Below are 19,316 nucleotides of genomic sequence, written 5' to 3' on the forward strand. Positions count from 1 at the left end.
AGGGGTTTCAAAATGGAGAGAAGATAATCTAAGAAGATATATGAACATAATCACTGATGACCCCAATGGGAACGAACAGCAAGTATCTTGAGAATGCTGGTGAACTCAAAGAACTCTGAGCATCATAAAAAAAAAAACAAAAAACACCAATAATAAAAGGATATCCTTATACTGATAATACAGATATTGAAGTACTGACCAAATACACCAGCAAGCAGGAATGAAAGTCCAACTCTGGTCACCTGCCACAGACCATTACAACACAAGACACTAGTAGATCCTATGAAAGGTCAAGTTTCTTGGTTTCATTAAAACAGGGACAAGGGCAGATTCTATAAAATGTAAAAGTCGAGTGAGTGTGAAATCATACCTGGACAAAATTCTGAATGCAATTAGCAAACAGATGGTATTTGGAAGGCAGTACGGGCTCAAATAAGAACAAGTCATGCCAACCCAATCTCATTATCTTTTTTTAGATATGCAACGTAGATCATGAGAAGCTGCACGGGAGGACTTTAGTACAAAGACCTGGATCGTGCTTTTAGAAAATCTGCAGATAACATGAAACTGAGGGTAGGGGGTGATCAATATACTAGATGACATAATAAGGATTTTAAAAGATTCAGATAACTGTACAGATGGTGTATGACAAAAACCAAAAGAAACGTGTATCCCCCCTCCCCCCACATACCCAAACCCTGAAGAAGGATAATTGTAGGGTCACATCCTAAAGTCATTGGGCTTTAGCAAATACAGGAAGGGGCCTCGTAGTTGTTTCTCCCTGGTGGACAGCTAAAAGGAATCACTCATGAGACTATATTCTAGAACTTCCAAAAGGACAGAGACCTTTGTTTTCTTTACTACTGAACTCCAAACTCCTTAACGTTTGTCCCACAGTAACTACCCAGTAAACCTTTGCTGAAGGGGTATTTTTGGAGATGCCCAACCTGAGACCAGAGGGCCAATGGATTTAGGCGCTGCAGAAAGCTAAAACCATCAGGAAGATGGGCAGACTGAATGACCTATTACTGCAACTTGCCTTTCTTCCCCATCCTGAGTCACCTGAAGCCTCACTTGCAGTCCAAGAAAATGTTATTCTTCTTCCACAGAATCTGTTCCACAGACTCTGATTCCCACAGATCTGTCACCAACTGTTTTCCTTTTTTTCTTTTTTCTGAAGTAGGCTCCACGCCCAGCACAGAGCCCAACATGGGGCTTGAACTCATGACACTGAGATCGAGACCTGAGCTGAGATCAAGAGTCAGACACTTAACTGATTGAACCACCCAAGTGCCCCCATACCAACTGTTTTCTTAACCCATACCACAGGGGAAAGCTCCACCACAGCTACATTTAGATGCTTGGATACAAATTTTCATACAGCAAATAATCACTGGTGTGGAGCCCCAGAGCTAAGGACAATGCTAACTACTAAGTAAGTTCTTCCCTTTCTTTTCTAGTCAGGAAAGTATACTGGAATACAAGTGTGTGAGAATTATATTATTACAGGGAGACTCAAGCACTTGCTGTCAATTATTTAAAAATCAATCAATAAAAAGGTAAGTTAAAAAAAAAATAAAAAAATAAAAATAAAAATAAAAAGGTAAGTTGCCTGCAAACTTCAGAATCTCCATCAGTTTTGAGAAATTGGTTCAATTATGCCCCCAATGAAGGCAACATAAGGAAACAATTCATCTGCTCAGCCCAGTCATGGCAACAGTCCACTTGCTCTGCTTTGTCTTTTGCCACTTTTGCCCTCTGCCCAACATACCGCATACTCTCACCAACCTGCAGCTGCTCAGTAGTGTTAGGTCTTGTTCAAGTAAGCTCTTCCCTCTGCCAGGAATGTGTCTCTACACTTCACCCAGCTAACTTCTATTCATCCTTCAAAATTCAGTTCAAGAGTCACCTCCTCCAGGAGGGCTTCCCAGACAGATACCCACACTCCCATCTCCTACCCCCTTCCCTGCTCTCCCTCATACTCTGCATGTTATTAGAGCACTTACCACACTGCTGGTTTCTGTCTCTATTCTCTCACTAGGTGGTAAGCACATTGGTAGTAGGATCATACAAGACATCCCTCACAGGTTAGTTGCATACATGGATAATTAATGAACAAACTCACATCAGCTCTCAGAACAAGCGTGCCTTTTAGACTCTAAAGAATTTAAGTAACTTGCCCAAGATCATACCATGAAAAGCCAGGACCTGAACACAGGTCCATGATCTTTCCCTAACCACCTTGCTATTCCACTGTCAGAGAAGGACGACTACAGTTATTTTATAATGACAATAGCACCCTTGCTCTAAACAGTCTCTTCTGGTCAGTGATCTACTTTTGGAAAGGGCTGCATTTCCCTCAACCTGAGAATGTTCTTGTAGGGTGTGACCCGCTTCCCAGGAGCCCTTTCCAGCCCAACTACACCAAGAGCATGGGAGAATCTGCAGTTTTCAAGGAGTGGAGACACCCACCTTAATCTCCTCGCATAGGTACCAAGTATTCCATTTCAAATTAAATCCCAAGGATCAACTCACTTCTTAAAAAGAGGTAATAAGCAAGAGAGAAAAATGGCTAAACACAGACCTGTTTTAAATCTTTTTGCTTATAGGAATGTTCTTTTGAAAATCAAATTTTATGAAAAAAATGTGTGAAATAATTCACAAAATAAAGTTCATCCAGGCCCTCATCGTTCTCCCTAATAACCATCAAGGGAAATAAGGGAGCTTCAATTACTGGCACATTTTGTCCTACTTGTCTCACCTTTCTTATTTTAATTTTACTTTTCCTGGTAACCTAATTGCAAAAGTCTCAAGAGAGTTGTTTTTAAGATCAGACCAGCACTAAGTTTTAGAAGATACTGTAACTCATAGAACTATTTAACTTATGCTATAACCAAAAATCTCATTTAAATATACAGAATGAGGAATACCATTAAGTGGAATTCACCAAAAGTTTATTACTTGGGTCCCCCTTACACTCTCAGTGATACACACCAAAACAAGCCTTTGATGAGGCTTACACAGCTGGGATAGTGTCATGAGCAGACTCAGGTGTAGAGACCTCTCTCTGGCGCCTGAGAAACAAGGAGAGCTGCGTAATGGCCAAGTATGTGGGTTATCTTAAAATACACATCATTAACCAGGCTCTTTATCCTCATCCTGGTCTAAGGCACCTACCCATGTATCTGCTCACCAACCCAAAAGATCCCCCCTTAAGGGCTGCCTGGGTGGCTCAGTCAGCTAAGCAGCAGACTCTTGATTCTGGCTCAGCTCATGATCTCAGGGATCTGAAATCTTTTTTTTTGTTTAATTTTTATTTATTTATGATAGTCACAGAGAGAGAGAGAGAGAGGCAGAGACACAGGCAGAGGGAGAAGCAGGCTCCATGCACCGGGAGCCCGACATGGGATTCAATCCTGGGTCTCCAGGATCATGCCCTGGGCCAAGGGCAGGCGCCAAACCGCTGCGCCACCCAGGGATCCCCAGGATCTGAAATCTTTGATCCAGCTGTGATTCAGGCTCCTCCACTGAGCCAGGAGTCTACTCAACGATTCTCCCTCTCCCTCTGCACCACCACCCACCCCCTCCCCACTCACAAACTCTCTAAATAAATCTTAAAAAAAAAAAAAAAATGCTCCTCCTTTATAGTACCCGGTCTTCCACTCTACAACCCTCTCTATGTACACTCCAAGCAACACATAGGAGATACACGTTTGTAAAATGCATGTACATCTTAGAGCTAGAGGTCAATAGGCAGGTGGCCTAAATGGAGTGAGGCTTTAAACCCTAGCTCAGGGGCACCTGGGTGGCTCAGTTGGTTAAGCATCTGCCTTCGGCTTGGTCATGCCTTCCCAGGGTCCTGGAATCGAGCCTGCCTCTCCATCTGCCACTCCCCCTGCTTGTGCTTCATCAAATAAGTAATTAAAACAAAACAAAAAACCCTTAGCTCAGGTAAGAGCCCAATTCCCAACTTCCTCTATGGAGCTTGGAATTCTGACTGGGCCTTGACCCCAGTGTGTCTAACACATGTGAGTCACAACAACTTTGTGAATCCTAGCTCTCTATTCCTATGATGAGACAACAGACATAAAAATGCCTCAATTGCAGGAATTACTCTGCAAACCGGAAAGTTTTTAGAGCCCAGAACACCCTATGTAATTTTAAGGTAATGATGTGTGAACTAGGCCAAAGGTATGTGCCCATGCAGGGGCACGTGCATGTGGAGATGAGAAAGCTGCAAGGCCTACTCAGCCAGGATTCAGTCTGGATTCTTTCCTATTCCTCCACTGGTAAGCATTAAAAGCATGTGGGTCCTCCCTAGACCTGGTCCCTGCCACAAGCCTCAGATGCTCACTCCTTTATAGCCAACATGAGAGGGAGAAGTAATCAGACTCAGGCTCCATTGCTTCATCCTTCGGTCTTGCAGCCCTGCCCTACTCTGACCTTGGGGTGAACACAGAGAACGATCACTAGCGTAACCTCAGTTTCTCCAACATATATGCAATTTGATAATATCAACAGAGTATTCAACTGTAATCACATTACAATGATATTTATTTACCTTGTAGCTTGTGGCTCACAAAGCATTTTCACATCTTATTAACAAACTAGGATTTACGGCACTAAATTCCATGTTCTGACACGTTAATATTTACAGCCTATCTCAATGTATGTATTTTATACCTCATTAAAAAAAAAAAAAACATGAAAAGTATACAGGACTATTCTAAAAACATGAATTTTAAAAAAATCCTTTTTTCCCCCTTAAGTAGTCCTTCTGCTCTTCTTCTGGGGTTTGTGCTCATTTATGGTCACTCCAGGTTTACCAGATGTCTCATCAAACTTCTACATTCTGTGATACAGTGTTTTATGCCCTCAACAGGCTTATCAATCAACACTGACCTTCAGGACTTCTTGGTTCAGAAAACCACTCTTGCTAAGCTTTACAAAAGTAGTTTGTTTTTTTTTTAAGACAGTTAATGTTTGATTTAAAGAACATGACTTGGCAATTAAAATGTTCAAGTTCAAAAAAAATAAAATAAAATAAAATAAAATGTTCAAGTTCTATTTCATGCTATTATAATTTACAAAATCTCTATCAAAAAATAGATCTAGGGCAGCCTGGGTGGCTCAGTGGTTTAGCGCTGCCTTCAGCCCAGGGTGTGATCCTGGAGACCCGGGATCAAGTCCCATATCGGGCTCCCTGCATGGGGCCTGCTTTTCCCTCTGCCTGTGTCTCTGCCTTTCTCTCTCTGTCTCTCATGAATAAATAAATAAAATCTTTAAAAAATTAAAAAATTAAAAAATCTAGTAAGGTCTGAGGTATTTTAAACTGCCTAGCTGAAGAGGAATCCTAAGACATTTATTCATGTCTCCTCAACTGATCGTGATGTTAGAAATATGGAACTGTACAAATGGCTGTGTGTCTACCTGTATGCTCATTTCATCTTTAGGTAATGGATCTTTATTAACCATCATCATCTTTCCTTATTGGAAAGAAAACCAACTACAGGGGGATCCCTGGGTGGCTCAGGAGTTTGGTGCCTGCCTTTGGCCCAGGGCATAATCCTAGAGTCTCGGGATCGAGTCCCATGTCGGGCTCTTTGCATGGAGCCTGCTTCTCCCTCTGCCTGTGTCTCTGCCTCTCTCTCTCTCTGTGTTTGTCTCTCATGAATAGATGAATAAAATCTTTAAAAAAAAACCAAAACAAAACAACTACTGTGAAAGTAAACCTAAGAGAGATTATACCCTGGGAGAAACAAAGAATAGGAAGGACAAGAATTGTGTGGGACACTCACAGTGGATCTTCCAAAATTACCCGGTTCTCTTAGTCCCCTGAATAGAACTTGAAATGAGCAGTTACTTTGTAGAAACAAAATTAAAACCAAATGTCAAAAGACCCAAAAAACCAGCCTTGTAAATTTTACCTCTAATGCCAAGGCGGTCTTGTCATAAGCACAGGGTACTCTTTTCTGGATGGCTTTTGCAAAGACAGGTCCATTCTGTGTGGATGGCAAAGGGTTGATTGCTGCCCCAGGAGTACTGGAAACTGCAGGTAGAGGAGTTGTGGTCTGAGGTTGAGCATATGCATGAGCAGGTTCTGGGATTCCGTAACTGTTGGAATTCCTATTCCCGTGCTTTCCATGTGGTGAGGATCTCACAAGCTTTTCAACATAAGGAACAGGAATCATCCCAATCCGGCCCTCCTTGTTCCGGGCACTCCACCACTGTTCTTCAGGCTTCTCTATTATCACCAGGATCTCACCCTTTTTAAAGGGCAGGTCTTCAGCATCATTTCCAAGAAAATCATAGAGAGTCCGTACATATTCCAGATTTTCTTCTGCTGTAGGCAGGTTGGGTGCTGATACAGATCCCATTGGTGGGCTTGGGTACCTTCAGAGAGAAAGAAAATTAAGAGAAAAAATCTTGATACCAGTGTTTGTCAAATTTTTAAATAAACCATTTTCCTCTATGATGAATTATTTCCCTTGCTAAATTCTCAGTAGTAAGAAAAGTTCTGTCATATTGTTTTATGTTCTGCAGTCTGTACTGCAACAGAATTTAATATCCTGAATAGACCGTGTTAAATCACAAGTACATACACACACACACACACACACACACACACACAATCTGTTTCACAGGAACCTTTTGTTTACAGAGATACAGCTGGTCTGAGTTTATTTATTTTAAGATTTTATTTATTTATTCATGAGAAACACACAAAGTGCCTGCCTTCAGCCCAGGGCGTGATCCTGGAGACCCAGGATCAAATCCCACGTCAGGCTCATTGCATGGAGCCTGCTTCTCCCTCTGCCTGTGTCTCTGCCCCCCTCTCTCTCTCTCATGAATAAATAAAATCTTAAGAAAAAAAAAAAAAAAGAAAAAAAAAAAACCTCTAAGATCGGGACGCCTGAGTGGCTCAGCAGTTTAGCGCCTATCTTTGGCCCAGGGTGTGATCCTGGGGTCCTGGAATCGAGTCCCACATCAGACTCCTGCATGGAGCCTGCTTCTCCCTCTGCCTATGTCTCTGCCTCTCTCTTGAATAAATAAAATCTTTAAATAAATAAATAAATAAATAAATAAATAAATAAATAAATAAATAAATAAAACCGCTAAGATTTTATTGCTTATTAACAACATGGTAACTGAGGGGCAAACTGCTTAATATCAATACATTTTAAAAACAGCAGTAGTGGGATCCCTGGGTGGCGCAGCGGTTTGGCGCCTGCCTTTGGCCCAGGGCACGATCCTGGAGACCCGGGATCGAATCCCACGTCGGGCTCCCGGTGCATGGAGCCTGCTTCTCCCTCTGCCTGTGTCTCTGGCTCTGTCTCTGCCTGTGTCTCTGGCTCTGTCTCTCCTTCTATCTCTCAAAAATAAATAAATTTTTAAAAAAAATCTTAAAAAAAAGAAAAAAAACAGCAGTAGTAGTAAGTAGCAGGAGGAGCAACAGTAATAGAGTTGTCACTTACTACCTATGCCAGGCACTGTTTGTAGTCTATACAGATGTTAAATTACTTCATCCTCTCACAATCCTGTGATTATCCCTATCTTACATGCCAACATAGGGTTAGATTTGTACTGAGGCAGTCTAGTTCTAGAGTACTCAACTCATAACCTCTAAGCTAGTCAACCTCAGGAATAAACCCCATGTCTTTCCAGTGTATGGGGATTAACGTCAGATTATGTGTGAAACATGCACTATAGTTCTTGGCTGTTTAAGCATATAATTAGCTCCCCACCCCCATCCTCTCTGAGGTAAGCCCTGCCCCTATTTCATGGACTACATAAATCTCAGATACTATACTAAAAGCACAATCGGGGATCCCTGGATGGCTCAGCAGTTTGGTGCCTGCCTTTGGCCCAGGGCGCAGTCCTGGAGTCCCAGGATCGAGTCCCACATCGGGCTCCCGACATGGAGCCTGCTTCTCCCTCCTCCTGTGTCTCTGCCTCTCTCTTTCTATGTCTATAATAAATAAATAAATAAATAAGTAAATAAGTAAATAAATCTTAAACAACAATAAAAGCACAATCAGTTCCATCTCAGACTGCTTCCAAGGGTATTTCATTGTCTGCATAGTTAGAAAGTTTAAAGCAGTTCTACAACATAAATTACGAGGACACTACTAGTATAGCTTCAGCTGTATACTATAAAACACTATAAAATTCAACTGCCCAGGTATCCATTGGATTTATTATGTACTAAGAACTCAGGAGACTGGGCAGCCCCGGTGGCTTAGCAGTTTAGCTCCGCCTTCGGCCTGTGATCCTGGACACCCCAGATCGAGTCCCACATTGGGCTCCCTCCATGGAGCCTGCTTCTCCCTCTGCCTGTGTCTCTGCCCAGCACCCCCACCGCCCCCCGTCTCTAATAAATGAATAAAATCTTAAAAAAAAAAAAAACCCTCAGGAGACAATTAAAAACGAGTTCTTAAAAAAAAAAAAAAAAGAGTTCTTGCTCCTAAAAGACTGCCAATTTAGCACAGGTAGAGACTGGAAAGCAAACACAGCACAACAGGTAATTAAGGTGCCTTGACAAAAGTGGATAGAGTCAGGAGCGCTCAAAGAAAGGACTGAGTTCTGTTATGGGCAGGAGAATAGCTGAAGACTAACCCCCTTTGGAGTTGAAAGATTTTGTTGAAGACAGGCTTACATATTTTGGTTCTAAATCAGAAAAAGACTAGAGGCCCGAAGGCTCAAACTCTCCCTTTCCTAGCCTCCCCACACTTCACGGGGCACACTGCTCATTCCTATAAGCACAGACCAGGACCTTTGTTAGCCAGGCCCTTAAGGTTGACAAACTTCTCTAAAAGGTTAGTACATGTTTGAGGTTTTGCAGGGTATACATATGGCCTATGTTGTATATTTAAAACAAACAAACAAAAAATACAACCTTACAAAAAAAAAAAATGAAAACCATTCTTAGCTTCAGCACACTATACAAAAACTGAATCTGGCCTAGGAGTCTGCAAGCTATGGCCTGTGGGCCATTCAGCCTCCTGTATGGTTTTGTAAATAAAGTTTTATTACAACACAGCCAAACTCATCCATTTAAGTATTGTCTATGATTGCTTTTGTGCTGTCAGGACATAGTTGAGAAATTGTGACAGAGACTTTATGGCCTACAAAGCCTAAAATATTTACTACCTGGCCCCTTACTGAAAGTTTGCCAACTTGTTGTATAGACTACTGGGTTAAAAAAGCAGAGAGTGCTTTTCAACTTTCAATACTTCCCTGGTAAAGGGGGATGTATGCAAATCTGACAAAGATGGAGGATGGCTTATACTTTCTCCACCATTATACTGCTATAGTGAATGTGAGGCTCATTTCCTGATTTAGTATATGCTCAGATATCCCTAAATTTGACATCAAATCAATCTTCCAGCCACATCCCTGAAGTAAATTCAAAATCTTCTACCCCATATCCTCAACTCATGTATCCACCAAAATTCCCTGCAAATTACACATCAGTACCACTGTAGATATGAAACCATGATGATGCCAGGGCAGATTATCTTGTCCCCACAGCCCAAAGTAATATGTAACATAAAATTAGAACAATTCATTGTTCTCATTTTTAACATGCCTTGCTCAAGACTAAATAAAAGAGCACCCGTAAACTCCTCTTTAAATTTTACATACAAAGAGGTTTCCAAGTCCATTCAAATACTCTAAGACCCATGTTTCTCCCTGTCTTGTGCCTATATAGTCCACAGCACATTTGAGTAAGAAGACCTCAATGACTACCTGGATATTGGCCTGTCAATGAACTCCTTCTCCTTTAGACTAAAAAGTACTACTCTCAGCTTCACATATAAAGCATTGATAAAACATTTTCTTTAAACCTGAGGGTTAGTATCTTTTTTTTTTTTTTTAAGATTTTATTTATTCATGAGAGAGACAGAGAGAGACAGGCAGAGACACAGGTAGAGGGAGAAACAGGCTCCATGCGGGAGCCCGACGTGGGACTTGATCCCAGGACTCCAGGATCATGCCCTGAGCCAAAGGCAGACCGCTTAACCGCTGAGCCACCCAGGTGTCCCGCGTTAATATCTTCTAAACTTAAAATTTCCTTCATGCAAAAAGAAGGAATACAACTTCTGGGAGGAGAATTTCAAAGGTACTGGTAATTTAGCTTTTTAAAGGGGTCACATGGGTATTGAAGAATTTTCTTATTATGTACATGTTTATATACCCTCTTGTATGTACAAAAATATTTCACAGTAAAAAGTTGGAAAACAACACAAAATAGAGGAGAATAAATTCTTTTTTAAAAAAGACTTATTCATTGGGGCACCTGGGTGGCTCAGTCGGTTAATTTCTTGACTCTTAATTTCGGCTCAAGTCATGATTTCAGGGTCCTAAGATTGAGCCCCACATCAGGCTCCCCACTCAGTAGAGAGTGCTTATCTCCCTTACCCTGCTCTCCTTCTTAAATAAATCTTTAAAGAAAGATTTCTTTTTTTTTTTTTTTTTAATTTTTTTATTTATTTATGATAGTCATACAGAGAGAAAGAGAGAGAGGCAGAGACACAGGCAGAGGGAGAAGCAGGCTCCATGCACCGGGAGCCTGACGTGGGATTCGATCCCGGGTCTCCAGGATCGCGCCCTGGGCCAAAGGCAGGCGCCAAACCACTGCGCCACCCAGGGATCCCCTAAAGAAAGATTTCTAAAGAAAGAGAGGGAACCCGACACTCACCCCCCCATCTGAGCTAAAACCAAGAGTCCAATGCTCAACCAACTTAGTCACCAGGCACCCATAAGAGAATCAATTCTAAGATTAGCTAAAAACAGCACTGAGTACAAAGGATCTCACCCTTCCATCCTTAGATATTCACACCAGCGCTAACAGCTCTGTCTGTGGCTGCCTGTCCACTCCCTTCCACAGCTCTTCTGCTCATTCTGTGGATTCCATCTAAGTTTAGACTCCCAAATCTACATTATTTAGCCCCCAACTCTCTTCTCAATTACAAACCCATCAGATTGCTAAACTTTGCTTCCAGTAAGCATCTCAAAGAGTCTCCCTGTTGAAAACAATCATCCCCCCTCACTCTGATCAATTCTCTTCTATTCTTTCAATTAAAAACATCACTGAATCATCCCTGAAGTCATACTTCTTTCCTTACCGTCTATATGCAATTGCCCAGCGAAGGAAGACTACTAATTTCCACTTTATAGTCCCAAAGTATGTGATCTTAGTTCAGCTTCTTACGATCCCTTCTCCTATAACAGCCTGTAATTAGTCTAACATCCTAGACTCTTTTCCAATCCCACACCAGAACAGTTTCTAAAAAGTAAAACTGGCCATAGCAATTCTCTTCTCAAAAGCTTTAGATAGCTCCTACTGTTAAACTCATTCACAAAGCACAGGAGGCCCTTTACAATTTAGCATTATTCTTCCTACCTACATCACTGTCCATCACTCACATTAATTTTAACTCTGTGCCTTTCCCAGCAGGCACTGCCACCACCTTTTGTCACCTCCTTCTCATCTCTTCTTTCAAGCCTTCCCTGACTCATCCATTGATCATCCTTGCTGTTACACTCCCAACTTGAGCTTCTCAAGGGCTAAAACCATTTACTCCCATTATATGCCCTGAGACTAGTATTGGGCTTTGGTGTAGAGTAGGCTCAATATAGTGAAATTCCTAATAAAAATAAAATGCCAAAGACATAGGGAATTTTTTCCCGTTCCTGTTTTTATCCATTTTTTTCCTTCTGAAAACACAAAAACTTCAGTACTCCAATTCCCTATATCTGATTTAATTCTGTTATACAAAGAAATCCTGTATGCCATCTAGTTTGCTATCCAAACCTCTTCAGTTCACCACTGTTCCACTCATGCTCTCAGTCATCATTCCAGACTAGTTGCCACATGCCTAGTGGCCCCACCTTACTTGGTATGATCTTAGCTCAGACTCTAAAATAATCTGAACTCCCACTAATAAGCACTGTCCCCTTTTATTTATCAGGAACAGCTAAAATATTTTAGCCTGAAGCAAACCTAGAAATAATCTAGTCCAATTCTTCAGGTTAAAAAAAAAAATCTCTGTATTTGAATTTTAAATAAGTCACAAATCAAATGGCTACCAGTACTTTACATGCCATGGGAACACAACTCTTGACTAGGCAAGCTTCCATCCCCAGCATAACCATGTTCTTGTACCTCATCTGAATCAAATTTAGATTTACGCTACTCCTAAGAAGAAAATCAAAGGCTTATTTACATGCCAAATTCTATGCTAATCAAAATTACTGGTAATCCTCCTCCCCCACTCCTAATTTTAAAAGTCCAGATTTGAGTTCCCTTAATTATTTAGAACAGGGGATGTGGGAGAAGTGTGACCATGTTGCCCGTGGCATCCTCTGGTCCATGTGGGGCTTGGCTTCTGCTTCACAGGAGGGCCCTCCTCTAGGCACTCAGGTTAAGCTGGGAACCCCTTTTCAACTACTCTACCATAGTAGATAGCATAGAAATGGCCTTTAAAAAATCTTCTCAAGTAATCTTCTCAACAATGGGATAGGGATTGTTGATTCAATGTTAGTTCCATATTACCAAGTATATAAGATGTGTAATGTCTGTTGACAAAAATCAAATAATTTCTCTAAGGGTCCGCTTGCCTTAGTTAAAATTTAGAATTTGTTTTATTTTTTTATTTTATTATTATTTTTTTATGATAGTCACACACAGAGAGAGAGAGAGAGAGAGGCAGAGACACAGGCAGAGGGAGAAGCAGGCTCCACGCACAGGGAGCCCGACATGGGATTCGATCCCGGGTCTCCAGGATCGTGCCCTGGGCCAAAGGCAGGCGCCAAACCGCTGAGCCACCCAGGGATCCCTACAATTTAAATGTATAAATGTTTATACTCAAATCGGAGGGGAAAGCCACCACAGGTTGTTTATCAAATGGATTATAATATAAAAATTACACCCACATCCAGGGTGCTTGGGTGACTCAGTAGGCTAAGGGTCCAACTCTTGGTTTCGGCTCAGGTCATTTTCTCAGGGTCCTGAGATCAAGCTCCTTGTTGGACTCACCGCTCAGCACAGAGTCCGCCTGACCCTCTCTCCCTCCTCCCCAGCACTCACGCTTTGTCTCATAAATAAATAACATAAAATCAAATAAAATAGGGCAGCCCCGGTGGCTCAGCGGTTTAGCACCACCTTCGGCCTGGGGTGTGATCCTGGAGACCTGGGATCGAGTCCCACGTTGGGTTCCCTGCATGGAGCCTACTTCTCTCTCTCTCTCTCTCTCTCTGCCATGAATAAATAAAATCTTTTAAAAAAATAAAATAAAATAAAATAACATAAAATCTTAAGGGGCACCTGGGTAGCTCAGTGGTTGAGTGTCGGAAGTCATGATCCCGGGAGTCATGGGATCGAGTCCCACATCAGGGAGCCTGCTTCTCCCTACGCCTGTATCTCGACTTCTCTCATGAATAAATAAAATCTTAAAAAATAATAATAAATAAGAATTAAATCTTAAAATTATACCCACATGCTGAAAAAGAATCCTTTAGTGTCGGAGATCCCTAAGTGGCACAGTTCAGCACCTGCCATTGGCTCAGGGCATGATCCTGGAGTCCCGTGATCGAGTCCTGCATCAGGTTCCCTGCATGGAGCCTGCATCTCCCCCTGCCTGTCTCTGCCCCCTGCCCCCGTCTCTCTCATGAATAAATAAATAAAATCTAAAAAAAAAAAAAGAATCCTTTTAGTGTCACTCAAAATCAACAAAAGCCATCTGACAGGATATGACACTTTTTGGGGGTTAAATTTAAAACCCACCACAGGTGGGGATCCCTGGGTGGCTCAGCAGTTTAGCGCCTGACTTTGGCCCAGGGCACGATCCTGGAGTCCCGAGATCAAGTCCCACATCGGGCTCCTGGCATGGAGCCTGCTTCTCCCTCCTCCTGTGTCTCTGCCTCTCTCATAAATAAATAAATAAATATAAATAAATAAATAAATAAATAAATAAATAAGTAAATCTTTTAGAAATAAATAAATAAAACCCACCATAGGAACACTACAAATACAAAAAGTAATTAGTAAGACAAACTGAGAGGACACAAAGTTACAAAGGTACCAAGTCATCTTTGCTTTTTCCTTTCCCTTCCCTCATCACCCCCCCTCCCATCAGAAACATCAATCTTAACTCCAAAACAGGCACCTCCAAGTCACACCTCTACATCAGCCTTGTGACTTATATGTCATCAGCCACCATCATTTTGCATCCAGATAATTGTAACAACCCCACTCCCCTGCTTCAAACTCCTTCCACAGCACCCACTGTGGTTTTTTTTTTTTAATATTTTACTTATTTATTCATGAGAAACACAGAGGGAGGGGGCAAAGACATAGGCAGAGGGAGAAGCAGGCTCCATGCAGGGAGCCCGACGTGGGACTCGATACCGGGACTCCAGGATCAGGCCCTGGACCAAAGGCAGGCACCAAACCGCTGAGCCACCCAGGGATCCCCCCCACCCACTGTGCTTTTTTTTTTTTTTTAAATTTTTATTTATTTATGATAGTCACACACAGAGAGAGAGAGAGAGAGAGGCAGAGACATAGGCAGAGGGAGAAGCAGGCTCCATGCACCGGGAGCCTGACGTGGGATTCGATCCTGGGTCTCCAGGATCGCGCCCTGGGGCAATGGCAGGCACTAAACCGCTGTGCCACCCAGGGATCCCCACCCACTGTGCTTTATTTTTTTTATTTTTATTTTTTCTGTGCTTTAAATAAAATCCAATTTCCTTATCTTGACCATTACATCTCCTAACTCTTCTTAGACCCCACTCCTTCATTTAAGTACCACACTCCCAACTCAGTGGCTATCTTTCTCATCTCAGGACTTTCTGTAAGCTCTTCCTCCACTCTTAGCCCAAGCCTTTCCAAGGCTTGCCTCTTCTCTACCCTTAGGTAGCTTTGTGCTTTCTGATCACACTATGTCAGGTAGGTCCCTATTATATTCTCTGCTCAGCTTCATTTCCTTCATAGTATTTATTAATCTTGTAAGTATTTTTTACTTATTTTCCTACTTTTCAGTTTTGTCTCTTCCAGTAAAATAGAGACAATCTGACATTCATTGCTCTCAGTCTCTACCACTGGGATATAACTCTTGTAAATATTTAAATAAAAATATAAAATTAGGGGTGCCTGGGTGGCTCAGTCAGTTAAATGTATGCTCTCGGCTTGGGTCATGATCCCAGGGTGTTGGGATCCAGCCTCACATAGGGCTCCTCGCTCAGTGGGGAGGTCTGCCGCTCTCCCTCTCCATCTGCCTCTCCCCCAGCTCATGCTCTCTCTTGCTCTCAAATAAATAAAGAAAACCTTATAAAAATATATAAAACTAAATGTTATTCCAATAACAGACTAGATTCCAATAACATTCCAAGATCAGACTAGAAAACAAGCATCAATCCTTAAATTCCAAGGAAGTCATACAGTCATAATTTTTCACTAAGCAAAATTTTAAAATGAACTTTTACCTAAGGGGTATGAAACTCTGGCCTTAAGAGCTCAGTTTTGCTGCCTAGAAAACTAAACCACTTGATTTATCTTGTCTGGGGTGTGAAGAAGCATTAAACTGACTTGCATTTGGCCAAGGCTTTACATGGTACCTCCAGTTTTCTACAAAGGCTGAAATATCAAACCCATCTTCAGATTTCAGGCTTGAGGAAGACAATTCAAAGATTAAGTAAATCCAGTCTGCATCTAATTCTACCAGAATTGTGATTGCCCTCTGAGATACCAGCAGAAAATAAAAAACTAAATTACAGCAACATGCCTGAGGCAGACAGTGAAGAGGAGAAACAATTACAGCTGCGTGTAAGTGGGAGGGTCAGGAAAAGGCCCTATTATTTGAGGGGTCTGGAACAGCAGCTAAGATTTCAATAGGTGAGGAGTGGGGTAGGGTTAGGCAGTCAACTGAAGAGCCAGCAGCCCACCCGGCAGCTGGAGCAAAGGTACAAAGGTGTGAGAAGGTATGCAGGAATGGCTACCAGGAATTAGGTGCGTTGCCTAGCGGGACTGCACTAAGGGAAGAACGAGGTGGGGAATAACAGAAAGTTATGTCTGGTATCTGGGAAGACACACGTGTGAAAAATGTGGAGCTGTTTTTGCTGGGTCATGGGAACCCTGCAGCATATTCCTTTTTCTCTCTCTAGTCTGCAGCATATTCCTTTCTTTCTCTCTAGTCCCTAGAAGGGGATCAAACCATTTACTCACACCTTCTGAAACAGCTGTATTATAGTACCTGTTACTTCAAAGCAAGCACAATGCTTTGCACATATAGCATGGCTTAGTGCATGAAACTAATGATGTAATTCACCTCCATGAGTTGGAGAAGTAATTCACTTGAACATATTAAACATCTCATTTTAGTTGGTTCTAATACTCTCTCCAACCTCTTATATCAGAATATACTATGCTCCACGTCGACTCCAATTACCAGCATCTTTGGGGACCTGGAGATTTCACCAATCAGATTCTTGGTGCTTAGGCCTTTGCTATAACACTATTTGATTTATAATCACTTTCTCCCAGTTTTTAAAGTCCACTTAGTTCAGCAGTTAATCTTACAGTCATTATACTGTCATGGCTTTGTTTCTTCTCTCTTATTCCACAGAAGCAACACTTAGGCATCCAGTGGGTGCTCCTTAATTATTATAGCTTTTAACGGTTAAAGCTCAGTGCAACATCTTATCAGCAAATCTATAAAATCAGAAACACGTCATTCTAAAAAAAAAAAAAATCTATATCGGCAGCCTATTCCTTTTAAACATAAGTTCAAGAAGCAAAATGGACAGCAAAATACTTTTCATTTAAAAAAAATTCCAAGCAATTTCTTCAGTTCAAATTTGACATAATTTAAATAAAAGAAACGTGATAAAATACTAAAGACAAATTAAAGCAAGTAATCAAATAAAATAATGCATTTTACTTAGAAAAGAGAATGCTGCTTGCTTTAAACTATTAAACTTACAAATGTACAAAAGGTATACCTAAAATTAAACTAGGACAGAATTAAAGTATCGCTCAAAAATGTCCTTAGTAATTTACATTCTAGCTTCATTCTTCTTTAGAATATAATCAAATACATTTCTGGCTTATTAATGGTCCACCCTGGGGGTAAACTATAAAATAAAAACTCAAAAAATGCGTCCTCGCTAAAGCCAATGCATCTTCTTCTTAAAATTTCTGTTAGTTGGGATGCCTGAGCGGCTCAGCGCTTGAGCGCCTGCCTTTGGCTCAGGGTGTGATCCTGGGTTACCGGGTTTGAGTCCCACATCAGACTCCTTGCATGGAGCCTGCTTCTCCCTCTGCCTGTGTCTCTGCCTCTTTCTGTGTCTCTCATGAATACGTAAATAAAATTTTTAATAAAATAAAATAAAATTTGTTAGTTATAAAACAAAAGGTGTCTGGGTAATGCAAATTTAGCACCAAGGTATCCTACATAGTTCCGCCACTTCACTGTGAAAGGTTTTGTTCCTAAACGCTCAAGCATTTTCATTTGTCGATTGTTCCAAAGGCTGCAGTCCAAGAGTTCTTAAACTGGAGCAGGGAGCCCAAGAACCTTGAACGGTGTGCAAAGTTGTGTGTACGTGCATTTTTAGGGAGGGAGAACGCCACAGCTGCCCTGAGATTCTCAAAAAAAAAAAAAAAAAAAAAAAGGCTTAAAAACAACAAAAACGTCTCGATTAGGATAACCCAATAGATAATGTGATGAACGGCACAAAGCGGGCATTTTAACCAGGCAACCGCCGTTACATAGGTTTAAAACCCATCCCCTCATCCAACAACCCAGATCCTGGCACTAGCCTTCCGTTCAGAATGCCTTCTGGAAAACAATTTGGTTCAGAATGGGATGAAACGAGTTCAATCCCGCTCCCCCCACCCCCTACCCGGCGGTCGATCTCCCGCGAACCAGCCCCTGCCCCGCGAACCAGCCCCTGCCGTTCTCGACCCTCCGCCGCGGTCCGAGGGGGGCTGTGCGCGCGGGGAGTGCGGGCGCTCGCGTACCTGGGCGCGGGCTCGATTAGGGTGGTGGTGTCCAGGTAGTGGATCTTGTAGAACTCCAGCAGGGCCGGCAAGTGGTCAAACTCCTGGTCCCCGATCTTAAAACGGCGGTTGGGCAGCGAGTTGATGATGTAGTGGGAGACCCGCGAGTTCTCGGACACCGACAGCACATAATCCCCAGGGCAGGTGGAGGAATCGCGAACTAGGAACATTCCGTGGCGCTGGCCCTGCAGCCGGGTCTGCGCCTCCTGGCGAGACACCGGCCCCATGTACCAGGCGGAGCGGTCTGAGGAGTCGAACCTGGCGGAGGACATGGTGTCTGGCCGGGGCTCTGCGGCGACTCGGGGCGGCGGCTGCTCTCGGCTGTTCTGGACGCCTTCGCCCGACAGACGGCTCTGCGGCCAAGGAAGGGCCTCTTGGCACACCTCGAGGCGCGCTTAGAGGGCCGAGCCAGCACCTTCCTCTCGGCTCCGGGCCCGCAGCATCCTCTGCCGCCGCCCGCCTGCTCCGGGGCCGCCTCACGGACGGAGCCGGCCCGGGGAATGCAGGGCACAGCCCGAGGTCGGGGCCAGCGAAGCTGAGCCGCAGCGGAGGCCGCCCCGGGGTTCTGGGGCTGCCCGGCGTACCGGGGGTGCCTCCAGCCACTCCTGGCCCGGAACGCGCCAACTCCGCGCCCCCCACGGCTCTGCACTGATACCCGCCGCCACGCGAAGCACCGGACTCCCAGGAGCGTCGCGCCTCCGGGGCGGTTTCGCCCAGCCCGTTCCCAAGAGCCACAGCAACAAAATGGCGGACGCGGGACAAGCGGCCGGCCACCTCCCCCCTCCGCTCAGCGCGCTCGGTCTGCGCACGCGCGAGCTCTGGCTCTCAGCTGCCGCCCAGGCCCGCCCCGTGACGTCGCGCGGCGCGGCCAATCAGGAGCGCGGTCGTGACGGTCGGGGCGTGCGCCGCGCTTCGCCGCTCCCGCGTTCCGGGAGGAGGCGGAGGCGGCCGGGGAAGCGGGGGAGGCGAGGAGGTAGAGGCGGCGGAGGAGGAGGTGGCGGTAACGGCCACTCCCTTCCTGGGCTGCGGTGGGCCGATGGGGGCGCTGCCGCTGCGGGCTTCCCCCGCCCCCCCCTCCCCCCCCCCCCGGCTCCGGCTGGAAAACAGCTGGAGTCGAGAGGGAGCGGCGTTTCGAAAACCTGCTCCGCGAACAAAGCAGAACGTGCATGCAGAACCTCTGGCCGTGGAGGCGTGGCACTGAGGTGACCTGGCTGGCCCAGGGGCCCCGGGGGACCCGCGCTGAGGGAGACCCGCG

General features: G+C 43.8%; 1 protein-coding gene across 1 annotated transcript in view; it reads right to left on the reverse strand.

Annotated features, from left to right (window-relative positions):
* The window catches only part of CRKL (CRK like proto-oncogene, adaptor protein), a 37,411-nt gene extending 18,556 nt beyond the window's left edge, over positions 1 to 18,855 (reverse strand). Inside the window, exons 1-2 of the mRNA XM_041728891.1 lie at positions 18,023 to 18,855; positions 5,928 to 6,393 (exon numbers count right to left, since the gene is read on the reverse strand). Of these exons, the coding sequence (XP_041584825.1) occupies positions 5,928 to 6,393; positions 18,023 to 18,333 (777 nt within the window). The 5' untranslated portion in view covers positions 18,334 to 18,855. The remainder of the gene's footprint in view (positions 1 to 5,927; positions 6,394 to 18,022) is intronic.
* Positions 18,856 to 19,316: the final 461 nt, after the last annotated feature.

Source organism: Vulpes lagopus, chromosome 14, assembly GCF_018345385.1.
Source record: "Vulpes lagopus strain Blue_001 chromosome 14, ASM1834538v1, whole genome shotgun sequence".
Classification (NCBI taxonomy): Eukaryota; Metazoa; Chordata; class Mammalia; order Carnivora; family Canidae; genus Vulpes; species Vulpes lagopus.